The 15,000-nt window shown below is 49.2% G+C and overlaps 1 protein-coding gene across 1 annotated transcript in view; it reads right to left on the bottom strand.

The window, feature by feature from the left end:
• LOC310859486 (uncharacterized protein) overlaps positions 1-15,000 on the bottom strand; it is a 73,337-nt gene that overhangs the window by 7,322 nt on the left and 51,015 nt on the right. The window contains 13 exon segments of the mRNA XM_083766047.1: positions 364-456; positions 1,760-1,873; positions 3,572-3,603; positions 3,734-3,836; positions 4,709-5,023; positions 5,655-6,735; positions 7,767-7,921; positions 8,190-8,325; positions 9,291-9,329; positions 9,853-10,332; positions 11,144-11,491; positions 12,149-12,562; positions 13,283-13,564. Coding sequence (XP_083622173.1) covers positions 364-456; positions 1,760-1,873; positions 3,572-3,603; positions 3,734-3,836; positions 4,709-5,023; positions 5,655-6,735; positions 7,767-7,921; positions 8,190-8,325; positions 9,291-9,329; positions 9,853-10,332; positions 11,144-11,491; positions 12,149-12,562; positions 13,283-13,564 — 3,592 coding nt within the window.

Below are 15,000 nucleotides of genomic sequence, written 5' to 3'. Positions count from 1 at the left end.
TGGGGTTCAAGTGGTCAATGCACACACCAGACCCAATCGTTGTTTTTGAGGCTTCAAAAGGAATTTGTCATTAAAGAATGTCATTTTTACTCAATCTGCCGGCCCAACATAACCATAACCTCAAAATCCTAAACCTTCATAGGGACAGGAAAATGTCCCCACAAGGCCAACTTGAACTGCTATTATTATTATCTTGTGAATTCTGTGTCCCACTATGGCAGCAGTTTGTCCTATACCTCCACTACAGGGAGGGAGATAACGCATACCTGTGTGCGTGTATGTGCGTGCGTGTGTGCGTGGGTGTGCGTGTGTCTGTCTGTGCATGTGTGTGCGTGCGTGTAATAAGCGTGCATGTAAGCGTACCTCTTCATTATGTCTCCTCTCCTCCTCCTCCACCTCCATCTGTGCTCTCTCCCACTCCTTCTTCAGCTTCTCCTGCTCCTTCTGGTACTGCTCCTACACACAGGGACACGTGTTAGACACACACACACACACACACACACATGTACGCACATACCTGCCACACACACCCACTGATTCCCATGCATGCGTTATTTCCTTCAACAGTGAGTGACACTGACACACACAGTAGTCTTGCGTGGCCACTGTTGCCTCTCGCAATTTTCTTCCGTCATACAGTCTGGAGCAACGATACAGTCTCTCAAGACAGACTATAGACATATCTACCATCTGTTTAACACAATCCATGCTAGCCCTCTAGGGGGAAAAGTGGCGCCAGTGCCAGAAAAATGAGTGAAAAACCAAAGAAGACAAAGGGCTCCCCTGTCTAACCACGTGGTGTCGTATTGTTATTGTTGTTGCTCATGGAGGAGCAGCAACTGCCGGCGGGGTAGCATCAGCATTAGCTTAGCTTTGTTTTAATGTTTTATAAGATCCTAAAGATGCCAGATTGTCTCATTTTGAGCAGAAAAAGGACAAATAAACACGCATGTACGCGCGTGCACGTCGGATCCGTATGTAGGCTGTCTAACTTGTGAGTAAAAACAAAACCAAAGAAATATATAATTTTTAATAATAATTAAATGAAATTAAAGAAAATATGGATTATGGATATGGATATGGAAGACAGACTGTTGATTCACGTCAAAACATGCAGGCGTCGCTGTTTTTTCCCCGTTTGCCCGATGCGATGCTCAGATTGGAGCAACGGAAGCTCTGATCATGAGTAAACGATAAAGCGGAAGTGAAGCCTCCTCCCCGCGCACTTCCGTTTTGTCTTTACAGTCACGCAAATGTATCCTAACCCATTCTGACCTGAGATCAGATTCATTCGAGGTTTCCACTGGACACACACAGGTCTGATTGACCCATTCTGACCTGAGATCAGATTCTAAAAATGTCAGTCGTTCTTCGATTTTTCAAAAAATAGCAGACCTACAAGCTCGTAGCGCGCCACTCGGTGGCGCGCTATGAGCTTGTAGATCTGCTATTTTTCAATAGCTAAAGCATAACATGATGCTAACACCAAAATGGGTTCCCGTTCAGAATGGGCTAATATAAATCGAAATCAGCTATGCATATATAGCTTGCTGCCTAGCAGAAATGGATTATTTTCTTTATATATATATATATATATATTCTTTTCAATATATTTTCGTGAACGGAAAGGGCAGCTTCCTTATTCGGATTTTGCGATGTGTAGCTCCATACTCTATATAGCATTCGGAGATTGTGGAATAGTTGTCTGGCTACGCGAGACTTCGCACACAGTAACTAACATGTGAATCCATCATTGTACCTGTAGGAGGCGCTCTTGCTCCAATTGCCACGCCTCTTGGCGTTTGCGCTCCTCATTGGGGTCCCAGACCCAGTGATTAACACGCTTAGCCAAGTTCAATATGGGGGTCTCAATCTGAGCCCAGACCCCCAAACAACATGTGCACACACACACACACACACACGCACGCACACGCACACACACACACACACACACACACACACACACACACACATACGCACGCACACACACACACACACACACACGCACGCACACACACACACACACACACACACACAAGACAGGGAAAAAGAGGAAAGGTGAGGAAAAGACAGACAGGTGACTACTATAGATACTGGAGAGGAAAGCCTAATTTATACTCCATCGCCCGACGGTATCGCTTGCTCAGAGGAGCACAGATCTACACGCTAACGGCGTGTCGCATTGTGTGACACGTTGTTACCAGGGGTCAGGGGTGTGTGTGTGTGTGTGTGTGTGTGTGTGTGTGTGTGTGTGTGTGTGTGTGTGTGTGTGTGTGTACGTGTGTGCGTCAATTTATCAAAGGTGCAGACGATCAGAAATCAGCAGAGTGATCGACGTTTGCGCTACTCTATGTCGAATTAACAAGCAGCGCCGCCATCTCACAAACGTTGGGTGGAGGATGTTATGTCACATCTCAAGCTCGAAGAACTTAAATATACGATCAGGGGCAGGGCCGTAGGAACCACGGGGGTCCCCGGGGACACGTCCCCGGCGGGCCGCGGAGCGGCCCACTCGGGGCCGCGAACCGTTTTGGGCCGCCGGCCACGGGGAATAAAAAAGCCTCAAATTGGGCAGGCACTTGGACCATGCGGCCGCCGCTGACTCGCTGTCAGTGTTGTGCGAGTGCGTGTGATTCTGCTATAGTGGAGATTTCAATGTATTTCTATGGGGGAACTTGGATAGGATTCAGGAAGTTGTTTATATGTTATGCCCAGTGCTGGTTAAAGCCGTGTATGTCTCGGGCAGGCTCATCAAAAAGGTAAGATTTGCACTAGGCTATTTCTGCTGTGCAGACCCGTTTTTACCCGAAAATAACGACTTTATAACCGCAAATACCCGATTTTTTTCCGCACGGGCGCTTTGCGCCCGTGCGAATCGCCCCACATGCACGGGCGCTTCGCGCCCGTGCATGTGGGCCGGTTCGGATTCGTCCCCCCCATCTGTGAAGTGCCGGATACGGCGCTGATCAGGGGCTCCACTCATAAATATACCAGAGTTTGGCAACCGTTCCTAAACTACTTTGCGGTAGTATTTTTTACATAATCATTGGCCACCCCCCCCCCCCTTTTTTTCTTTTTTCTTTACCCACTTGTTTTGTATTTTTCTATATATTTTATTTCAGTTATTGTTGATGTCATAAATGTACAATTTGGAGGGTTTTGTTTTACATTGTTTCAGACATTTATATATTTTTTACATGGTACATGTCATGAGTACTGGTGTTGTTGTTGGTTTGTCCTGTATCTGTCTGTTGTCTGTCTTGTTTTATGTTAAAAAAAAACTTCAATAAAAATACTTGAATACTCTATGCCGAATTGAAGTTGACTCGGTCCCAGACTTTTTTTTTTCTCCCTGGAAATAAAGACGTCTGTGTTTCCGAGGCTAGAATGGCGATGACCCCTGGTTGTTACCGCGTAGATTTGTTCATGTCTGCAAGCGATGCGGTCATATTATGAAGGAGTATAAATGGGACAGAAGGAACAGCTCAGGGTCAGTTCTACAGAACCAATGAAGAGAACCGTGAGGAATGTTGGAGGAAACCATGCCATGAACATACGATGAAATACTTACAGTCACTGCACTACTGCTCTCCTCATGGCCTTCTGCATCATGAAAAATACACACACACACACGAAGATAGATTAAAAAAAACAAAAGAATAGAGGTGACAACATTTTATATTTATCCACAAATACTGGAAACCTTTGGCATTGTGGGTAATGTAGTGTTTACCTGTGAGCGTAGGAGAATAGGCCTGCAGGCTGCTGGGTGATGTCACTGACATAGACTCTCTCAACTCTACCGGTCGCCCTAGCAACCCCAGGTTGCCATTTACCTGAAAGAATGATTGAAGAATTGAAGAACAATTCAATTTGTTTATGGCCATCTTGTACTTTACCATTAACCATCCGAGTCCATCATTTATTCTGACCCCTCCCCGAAAAGGCCTACCTGTCCTGAACCCTTATGCATGATTTATACATTATGGATACATACTATGGACTTAAACTGTTATTCGTCTCAACTTCTGCTCAATTGTTGTTCAAATTTATGGAATTGCTTAGATTTTTCTTTTGATTTCTTCATGAAATTACTGAAATAAATCAGTGAATTTTGTTTTTAATTCATTTGGGCTTTTTGGGCTTCTTTTTTTTTTTAATGTTTTTAAATAATAATAATAATAAAAAACTAAATGTAGGAAACAAAAACGAAAGGGATTTCAACCCACTGTTTGGGAACCAGTGGACTAGACAGCTTGTAACATATTTGTGTATACATTGACATAACAACGCGTCATCAGAGCGGAGGGAGGGGCGTCAGCTGCGACTCCGCGGCTCCGCCCACCCCCCAGGGTAAGATTTGTGATTTGTGATTTGCTCTCGTTCACTGCAATGCAATTTGCGGCATTTTCAAAACAATATTGCGCAGAGTAGCGATTATCAAACGTATTTGCAATGCCATACGTTGAAAGATCTGTTGCCCGCGGACAAGGCACGTTACCTCCGCAAGTTAGATATTATCGGCATGGATGTTTGTCCGTATGTGATTAAGGATTGGAAAAAGTTGCATTGGCAGCCATAGAAAATTCTGCCCAGGGTAAAAAACCGGATGTGATGTTTTTGGGCGTTCCTGTCTTGTTAAAAAACCGGCTGTGACGTTTTTGGGCGTTCCTGTCTTGTTTCGTGTCAGTGTATAATGTCTCTCCACCTGTAGTACGTTGCTGGGCGTGTCCGAGGGGAACGGCTCCACGTGAGTGGCCGTGAGCTCCGTCACGATCGTGGTGGTGATGACGCAGTTTCTCCCACCAATCAGAGAGCTCATGGCGGAGCCTGAAATGGCGCTGCTCACTCTCTCTGGCTGCTGCTGAGGGGGTGACGTCTGGCCCTCTGCTTTCTGATTGGCCACGGTCTGCTCAAGGGGCGGAGCCAGGGGGGAGCGGAGAGGAGAGACGAGGGGCGGGGGTGCTGCTGAGCCCGTCGTCTCCTCTGTGGCGTCTCCGTTGACGCGCAGAAAACCTTCCACCTGAGGAAGACGGACAGTAACATTATTAAAACCTTCATATTCTGCACCATTCTAATGTTTAAACGTGAGATTGAATGACGTGAGCTCACACTTTCAGTAGAAACGGTGTAGAAGGTGTCATTTTAAACATCTGGGACAGGTTTAAAATGACGACAGAAGTAGGCCCTATTGTGCTGAATATATGACTATGTTTACTCTTTTGCAACTGGAAATATCCTAAAAAAAACAGGGTCGAATTATATTCGGGCACTAGACTATTTGGTCTAGTGCAATGTTCTTTTTCCACAAATGAGTCTTGAGAGAAAAATGGGGGGCATTTAGGATTTCAAATGAACAGAAAGCACGGAATTAGGGACGGATTACTCTTTAAAATTGCTTACATTTATATACTTACTTAGTTGACAGGGGTCCCCCAGAGTCTACACTAGCCCCCCTCATCTTTCCCCCGATACACCAAACATCTTCACAGAAAATATCTGAACTACACACTACTCACAGCGCATGGCACCATGGCGTGACGTGTTGTGTGTGAGCTTATAGCTGGGCCATTTTCACAGAATGTTCCCCAGAATAGGAACTCTATAGTGTTCAAGTGAGATCACGTCCACAAAGCAGCATCCAAGAGACTCACCTTGACAGGTTTGACGGAGTGAGCGTTCCTACTCGGCTGACAGTAGGGCTTGGCTGTGAGCAGAGGGAGGGGTCTGGAGGGGGCGGGCAGAGGCCGGGTGGGCCGTGTTGCCGTGATCTCTGATGGCGAGGCTTTGATTGCCGTCTGTGCAGATGATGGCGCTGCTTGCAGTGGTGTGCGTCTGATTTCCATTTGTGCAACGGGGGCTAGCACTGGCACCGTTTGCGGTGGTGTGGGTTTGATTTCCATTTGTGCAACGGGGGCTAGCACTGGCGCCGTTTGCGGTGGTGTGCGTCTGATTTCCATTTGTGCAGCCGGGGCTAGCACTGGCGCCGTTTGCGGTGGTGTGGGTTTGATTTCCATTTGTGCAGCCGGGGCTGACGCTGGCGTCATTTGCGGCGCCGTGCATTTGATTTCTATTTGTGCAGCCGGGGCTGACGCTGGCGTCATTTGCGGCGGTGTGTGTCTGATTTCCATTTCCATGTGTGCAGCCGTGGGTGGTGCTGCTGGTGTGCTTTGCAGTGGGGTATGTTTTGTTTCTGGCTGCACGAATTGGGGTTGTGCTTGTGCATTGTTTGGCGGTATTATCTGTACGGTTTGCGGTGCGTCCCGTATAATGAGCTGTGTGTGTGCAGCCTCACACTCTTCCTGCTTGGACTGAGCAGCCTCAGGTTGTAGAGGTGCAGCTGGTGCATGCTGGGAGTGAGTGTCTGTGCTGCGGGGACTGCTCGCCGCTGTGGCAGAGAGGTCCGCTGCTCTCTCTTGCTGTGCAATTGCGTCCATGTCTTCAGCTTTGTGGTTCTGCTCCATCGTGACGGGTTGTTCAGGTTTGTGCAGAAGGTCAGAGGACACGGTTCTGTCGGAAACGGGCTCAGAGTCGGTAGGGGATTGGTCCTCCCGGTCCGGACTCTGGCTCGGGTCTGGCGTGGACTTGTTGGGGGAATTGGGGAGCAGTTTGAGGTGGTCCAAGGTCGCGTCGCTGATGGTGAATCGAAGCGCGTAACTCTGCAACACCATGGCTGCTTCCTCTGGGGTCGCCGCTATCCTGTACGCCTCACACAGCAATACTTCCCGCCGCTCTCTGGACAGGGATAGAGAGAGAGAGAGAGAGACAGAGGGGTAAGAGAGATAGAGGTTAACAGACAGGGAAGGCAGGAGAGAGAGAAAGAAAGACAGAGGGGTACGAGAGGTAGAGGTTAAGAGACAGGGAAGGCAGGAGAGAGAGAAAGAAAGACAGAGGGGTACGAGAGGTAGAGGTTAAGAGACAGGGAAGGCAGGAGAGAGAGAAAGAAAGACAGAGGGGTAAGAGAGGTAGAGGTTAACAGACAGGGAAGGCAGGAGAGAGAGAAAGAAAGACAGAGGGGTAAGAGAGGTAGAGGTTAAGAGACAGGGAAGGCAGGAGAGAGAGAAAGAAAGAGAAAGATGTGAGAGAGACATTGTTCCTAAACTATCCATGACTATACAACTCCTAGCCTCCATACCCAGGCTTTCATTTCGTCTGCGCGAAAGATGAAAGCCTGGAAAAAGCCGTGGGCTGAACCAGTCTAAAAGTGGGAGTCAACCCTTACGGGTGGGCGTCGCTCTAAATGATGTGACGTAGCGCTGCACTAGGGGGGAGAGGAGGGGCCGGGGGTGACGGACAGATCGATGAGATCCAATCAGGGTGCGCGCATTTCTGAGGCGCGACCCTCCCATCTAGGCCAGAAATGTCTCTGCTTAGGTCAGGCTATACAACTCCTAAACCGACCGAAGTATGGCTAGGTTTTGGCTAAAGATGCCGTTAACACTCTTGTGAATGTATTTATTGCATGTATCTCCCGCTCTCAGTCTGACCTCACTTAATTTCCTTTTTCTTTACACAGTCCTGTTGAAATAAAAAAATTAAACAGTGCCTGAAATGTTAGCACACACACACACACACACACACACACACACACACACACACACACACACACACACACACACACAGTTAGCCTACACTGCAGTACACCAGTGGGAGATGGCTAAGCAGAGAGCTATAGGATCCCAGGAAACCTGATATGAGGTTTGGGGGGGATTATGATGGTAATGAGCCCTAACATCCCCCTCCTCCTCCTCCCGGGCGGTCCTTACTTCTCATCCACGATCTCCTTGTAGGTCTTGATGCTCTTCCTCTTGTTGAGGTCCCCTCCTCCCTCCTTCATCTTCTCAATCCTCTTCCTCTCCTCCTCCTTCTTGATCAGCTCGTGTGAGGCGCTGCGGCGCTTGGTCTTCCAGCGAGCCAGCTCCTGTCCATCAAAATACAACCGTCAGGTGTTACATGCTTCACTTCACGTGCGTGCGAGTGTGCGTGTGTGTGTGTGTAAGTGACTGGATCCGATCAGTGCCAAATGTGTTATTTGGCCAAAAGATATACCTTCCCATACATTTTATATTTTGGGAATTTAAATTTGATAATGGATGTAAGCAAAAGTGTCTCGATAGGTCAGAAATAAATGATACAAGCTCATGGATTTGTTATTTATATTTCCGGTTGTATCCGTTGACGTGTCTTACACTCTGCCATTGGTCGTCTTCCTCCTCGTTGTTGTTGTTGTTGAAATGCTCGTGCGTGCGCTCCGTCCGTGATTGGCTGAGCGGCTGTAAATGTCCCGCCTCCTCCTCGCTGATCATGTCACCCATACTCGCACTCCTAGACCGGAAACAGGAAGTGGACGGGGACTCTCAGAATAACGACGATAACGCAGGGAAAAGTGTTTATTCGTCCATTGGTAACTCTTAGTATGTACGAATGGAAGAGTTACATGAACACGACATAAGGTCGGTTACATTTCCACAGCAGTCCAACTTTGCGTATTGTCTTTTTAATTTACTCTCTACGGATGCAAACGTACGGGAGGTCTAAACGATGCGTGTTAATTAACCCATTCTGACCTGAGATCAGATTCATACGAGGTTTCCACGGGACACACACTGGTCTGATCAACCCATTCTGACCTGAGATCAGATTCATACGAGTTTTCCACTGGACACACACTGGTCTGATTAACCCATTCTGACCCGAGATCAGATTCTAAAAATGTCAGTCGTTCTTTGATTTTTCAAAAATAGCAGACCTACAAGCTCGTATCGCGCCACTCGGTGGCGCGATATGAGCTTGTAGGTCTGCTATTTTTCAATAGCTAAAGCATAACATGATGCCAACACCAAAATGGGTGCCCGGTCAGAATGGGTTAACAAGTCACACATGTCATGTGACCACCAGCCAAGACACAGTCATGTCATGTGACCACCAGCCACACTCATTCCGTGTAGGCAGACGTATAGTGGCCGGGCGGTTAGTATGGACATGTGGATTGGATGTTTGTGGTGTTTGACCAAAGCAGCAAACCAGTTAAACAAACCAACAAAAGATGTGGTTAAAAATGAAGAGTGACTGGGTGATGTGCAGGTATGAATCACAATTTGGAAGTACATTGAAACATGCATACAATTTAAAATCAAACACAGCATTGATGGTGCGTGGCGTGCGTGTGTGTGTGTGTGTGTGTGTGTGTGTGTGTGTGTGTGTGTGTGTGTGTGTGTGTGTGTGTGTGTTTGCGTGGGTGTGTATATCATGCAAGAGCTCATGATCAAGGGTCTGGCCGAGGGACTTACTCAGTGTCCTCAGACATAAAAGCAACTCGTCGGCTCATCCTAAAACAGAATACAATGAATGAATAATGCATAAATGAATGAAGGACCGAGTGAGTCAGAGACAGGAGGGAGGTGTGGGGGGGGCATGTCTTCTTTGAAGCCTTCAGTGGAAGGCTTCAAAGAAAGCGAACCTTACATAAGTGAAATGTTTTAGGCCAGTGGTTTTCAACCAGTGGTCCGGGGACCACCAGTGGTCCTTGAGGGTTGTCTTGAGGGGGTTCCAGGTGGTCCCCAGCTAAATGATGGAGAGTTTGTAACCAAATAGACCCTTGTTAAATCATTGTTAAACATCTGCATTACTTAATTTACAAGAAGTCTACATAATTAGAGAATGGAACACTGTACAACTGGACTAGGTGATGAATGGTGTGAAATCGCCAAGCACATTGGGGAAGTGAAGTGAAGAGGGGCATGCAGTGAGGGTTCATGGAGGTGTGTGTGTGTGTGTGTGTGTGTGTGTGTGTGTGTGTGTGTGTGTGTGTGTGTGTGGGGGGGGGGGGGGGGGGGGGTGGTGGTGTCTCACATCATGGGGGGGAGGTCGTCCTCTGCCAGCCAGAAGGGTTTGGTCAGAGGCTGCCAGCCTCCATGAACTCTCCTTTCGTCCTCTGTTATCTCATCCTTCTCAACTTTCTCTTCGGCGTCCGCCATGAGCCTCGCCGTCGCCCTCCGCTCCTCACACCTCCTCGCAATCATCTCCTGAGCCCTCCTCTCCCCCGCCTTGGTCTCCACGCTGCGGGCCTCCCGGGCAGCAGGAGGGCAGGGTGGAGGAGGGGTGAGGGGTGCAGAGGAGAGCGCTTCATGAGAAGGAGCTGGGGCTTTGGCAGGGCTGACATGGACTTTGTCAGCCTTAGGCTCTTCGTTCTTTTTCTCTTCTTCCTCCTCCTCCTCCTCCTCCTCCTCCTCCACCTCCTCCCTCCACCTCACTCCCACACACTTCCTGATTGGGGCTTTGGAAGGCGGAGTCAGAGGTGCCAGAGGTTCCGTTGCCGCGGTAACGACGCTGCTGAGATAGCGTGCACGAACACGGGCATCAGTAAGGAGGACAGCGGGGTCATCATCATCATAAACGCACGCCAACGGGCACCATGCAGCAGAGCTGGACAAACCCAGACGCAACTCAACGGGCAAATAGGCTATAACTGTCAAACCAAGACGAGATCAGACCTGAGCGAGAGGTCAGTCCGACTCGCACACTCCCAACACCCACAACCCATAGAAGCGGAGACGTAGCACACTCCAACACCCACAACCCATAGCAGCGGAGACGCAGCACACTCCAACACCCACAACCCATAGCAGCGGAGACGCAGCACATGATGAGTGACATTAGTTGGTTTAGTTCTCGGTTTGCTTTCACTCAACGTCCATCCATGGCATCCTTTGATAGACAAACAACACAAACCACAACCTTAACAAGGAAGCAACACAACAATAACAATTTAGTAGCCACTCTTATCCAGTGCAACTCGGACGACAACCACACTAGACGTCAGTATCGTGTTAGTATCGCACAATAGAACACTGTCATGTTTAACCAACAACCTATGGCAAACGTTAATGCAATTATCATCAGATTCCCGCTTTACGGGGCGGCAAAACGGAGTGAGAAAGGAGGACAGAGGCCGGTGACATGCGACAAAGGTCCAAAATCAAACCCATGAGGTTGCAGTTATGGGGACATAACACACCTCCCACTTCAGCCACCAGGTGGCACTGCAAGCTCTCATGAATGTTTTATATTAAGACAGCTCAAAGGGACACACACTATGACAATGCACAGGTAGACTGCATGCCCGTTGCCCATTTCGCGATACCTGTGTTTTGGGATCTTGTCTATGGGCGTGGGTCTGTCATATAGCGACACGGTTCCAGACACAGGAGCGTTTTTATGTTTGAGGGAGCCCGGTTTCGGTAAGAAGCGGTTAAAGGCCGGGCTCGGACCGCCGGCAGCGACGGGCTTTTGGAAAGCTCCGGTCCTGCGAGTCATCATGTCGTCCTTCTTCACGTCCGGCGCCTGCCCGTCTTCATCAGATTCGTCATCGTCATCGACGCCGTGCCGAGCCTGCGCAGTCGCTCGCACAATGATCGGGACGTGGAGGTGTTGTTGCGGAGGCGTTTCCGCGGGAGCGCCGGGCTGCTCTGGAGGTTGCTGCAGTTGCGTTCTGGGAAAATAAACAACCTTTAACGGCAACCTAAGCACTGCTTTTATGCTTTGTTGTACGACAATAACAGAAGCAGCCCCTCTACGAGCTGCACAGTGCCTCGTGAAAATATCTGAAAATGACAGAAAACGTACAAAACTTTGCTTTTACATTAAGAGGTCTTGAAGAATTAAAATATATTGAAAAAGTGTGCATAGCTGAGGTGTATCAGGAGGAATCGTGTGAGTATTGTTGTGGTATTCACAGTGAATGGTGCATTTATATAGGGCCTTTATCCAAGGCGCTTTACATAGATTGTGCATTACATTCACCCACTCATACACTGATGGCGGAGGAAACCATGCAAGGCACCAACCTGCTCATCGGGAGCAAAGAGGGATTCAGCGTCTTTTTGCTCAAGGACACTTCGACAGAGCGGCTGTTCTACCGGCTGTTCTACCACACACTACCCCTGAGCCCCTCACTGGTTCAGTGAACCCATAACTCCTGTTCTACCACACTCTACCCCTGAGCCCCTCACTGGTTCAGTGAACCCATAACTCCTGTTCTACCGGCCACTCTACCCCTGAGCCACTCACTCGGAATTCTGTGAGCCAAGTACCACCTCCTGTGTTCTTTTTGTCTGTATACTGTGTGCTCGTGCACCTCTCTGCCCACCTGACGTCGAGCTTCCCGCTCCTCTCGGCCTGCACCTCCCTCTTGTTGCGCGGGGCGGCGTCTGTCACAGTCGCCGTCGTCGTGGTGATCTCCTCCCGCGAGCAGCGCCTGGACGCCGGCAGGGGCAGGAAGCGGTTGTACGCGGCCACCGGCGTCGGCCCGCCGCTCGCTTTGTGGAACGCTCCCGTCCTCCGCGCCAACATGTCGTCCTTCCGAGGGTCCGGCATCAGCCTCACCCCGTCTTCCTCCTCGTCGTCGTCGTCCTCCTCCTCCTCGTCGGCCCGCCTCCTCTCGTACCGGGCCAGGCGTGAGCTCCGCTCCGGGTCGTCGACGGCGGGAGTGGGAGGGGTTTCGGCGGCCGCTCCATCTCCTCCATCTCCTCCTTGCGAGAGGAGATCGGCTCGGGCTACCTGGCTGTGAGGTCATCGAGAGGCTGTAAGCACGACGACAGCTGTGCCACAACAACTCCCGGCGTCACATGCACGCCACAAGCACTCAGACACACACGGTGCACGCCGACGCACGCCGCCACATGCAGGGTCCGCAGACCAAGGGGACGATGTCATCAGACAGGACTCACAGGAGGACCGATTGGTCCGTTTCTGATATGTATCTGACCAGTAAGAATGAATATTGAACCAATGGAAAGTAGTAATAAACGCTTTGGACAAAACCTCTTAACTCTGTTGGACCCTCAAACTTTCTGCTAAAGCAACTAACTCCACCACCTCTCCCCCGTCTCATGCAAGTCATTGACAATATATCTAAAGTCACAACACCAACTTTGATGAGGCAGCATTGCTTTGTTTTCAAAATATTAAGGTTTCCTTAATTTCCTGAAAATTTTATATTTTAACATTTTGTAGTTGGTGGTTTCTTCTTGCCTTAGCATGTTGCATTAGCATGTTAATGGTATGGTCACACATAACTTGCGATAACTGGCATTAAGCTACTGAAATGGAAGAGTTATCATACCAAAATATAAACTAGGGGCTTATAATGACATGCCCAAAATAGTGATTATATAGATTATTGTGTTAAATTATTAATTGTTACATAGGTTTTGCTTTGGATTGTTTTAAATGGATTAGTTGCATTCACTGCTCCCCTGGCCATCCCATCTCTGGAGCGTACCATCCCATCTCCGGAGCGTACCTGCCGTCCCACTCGGCGAGCAGGGAGCCCAGGCCGATGGTCGGCATGACAACCGACGCCTTGGCGAGGAGTCGCCTCAGCAACCCCCCCGACTCCTCCCCGTCCCCTCCCGCGACCGTGCTTATTGGCTGCTCGTACTCGGTCACGCCCCCAAAGGTCACCACTTTGTGACGACCCCGTGCGGCCTTCGCTGTGCTGACGAGGGGACCGCCAGAACGCTCTTTCTGCAGACACGCCTGACATACGGGACCGGAGGGGTCACTGGGGTGCAGGGGACACACCACACACACACACACACACACACATACACATGCACACAGACACATACACAGAGAAAATCACATACCAAATCATGCACACATGTGCCAACAACACACATACACACAACAAAGCACACAAAAAGAAGAGAAACAAGGGAGGAACACCATGAGCAACCAAACCGTATCAGGATGAAACGATTCAAACGATAGGGATGACATGAGGGAGAGGAGAGGAGAGGAGAGAGAGGAGACGAGGGAGGGGAGGGGATGGGAGAGGAGAGGAGATATACTTTATTAATCCCTGAGGGGAAATTGAGGAGAGGAGAGGAGAGGAGAGGAGAGGAGAGGAGAGGAGAGGAGAGGAGAGGAGAGGAGAGGAGAGGAGAGGAGAGGAGAGGAGAGGAGAGGAGAGGAGAGGAGGGGAGGGGAGGGAAATAATGTGTGTCTTACTGGAATCACCATTACAGTACACACAGCATGCTTAAACATGAACACACACACATGTTTGTCTTAGCAAACACGCAAAGAGAAAACGAACACAGCAGACGATCACAGCTTCATCTAATGTCATCAGTCCAGAGCAGACGATCACAGCTTCATCTAATGTCAGCAGCCCAAAGCAGACGATCACAGCTTCATCTAATGTCATCAGCCCAAAGCAGACGATCACAGCTTCATCTAATGTCATCAGCCCAAAGCAGACGATCACAGCTTCATCTAATGTCATCAGTCCAGAGCAGACGATCACAGCTTCATCTAATGTCATCAGTCCAGAGCAGACGATCACAGCTTCATCTAATGTAATCAGCCCAGAGCAGACGATCACAGCTTCATCTAATGTCATCAGCCCAAAGCAGACGATCACAGCTTCACAGCCAATATTCAGCCCTCACTGACAGTCACTGTCCTCACTTCCTTTCTTACTGAGCAGTGAGCGCATGCCCCCCCCACACACACGCACACACTCACATACTAGCAGTCCAACAGGCAGTACTCCGACACCCTATACCCCAAACCCTAACATCACACCCTATACCCCAAACCCTAACATCACACCCTATACCCCAAACCCTAACATCACACCCTATACCCCAAACCCTAACATCACACCCTATACCCCAAACCCTAACCTCACACCCTATACCCCAAACCCTAACCTCACACCCTATACCCCAAACCCTAACCTCACACCCTATACCCCAAACCCTAACCTCACACCCTATACCCCAAACCCTAACCTCACACCCTATACCCCAAACCCTAACATCACACCCTATACCCCAAACCCTAACCTCACACCCTATACCCCAAACCCTAACCTCACACCCTATACCCCAAACCCTAACCTCACACCCTATACCCCAAACCCTAACATCACACCCTATACCCCAAACCCTAACCTCACACCCTATACCCCAAACCCTAACATCACACCCT

This window comes from Protomyctophum parallelum, assembly GCF_964188405.1.
Source record: "Protomyctophum parallelum genome assembly, chromosome: 5".
Lineage (NCBI taxonomy): Eukaryota > Metazoa > Chordata > Actinopteri > Myctophiformes > Myctophidae > Protomyctophum > Protomyctophum parallelum.
The sequence above is the reverse complement of the archived record's forward strand: the minus strand, read 5'-3'. Positions and strand labels throughout refer to the sequence as shown.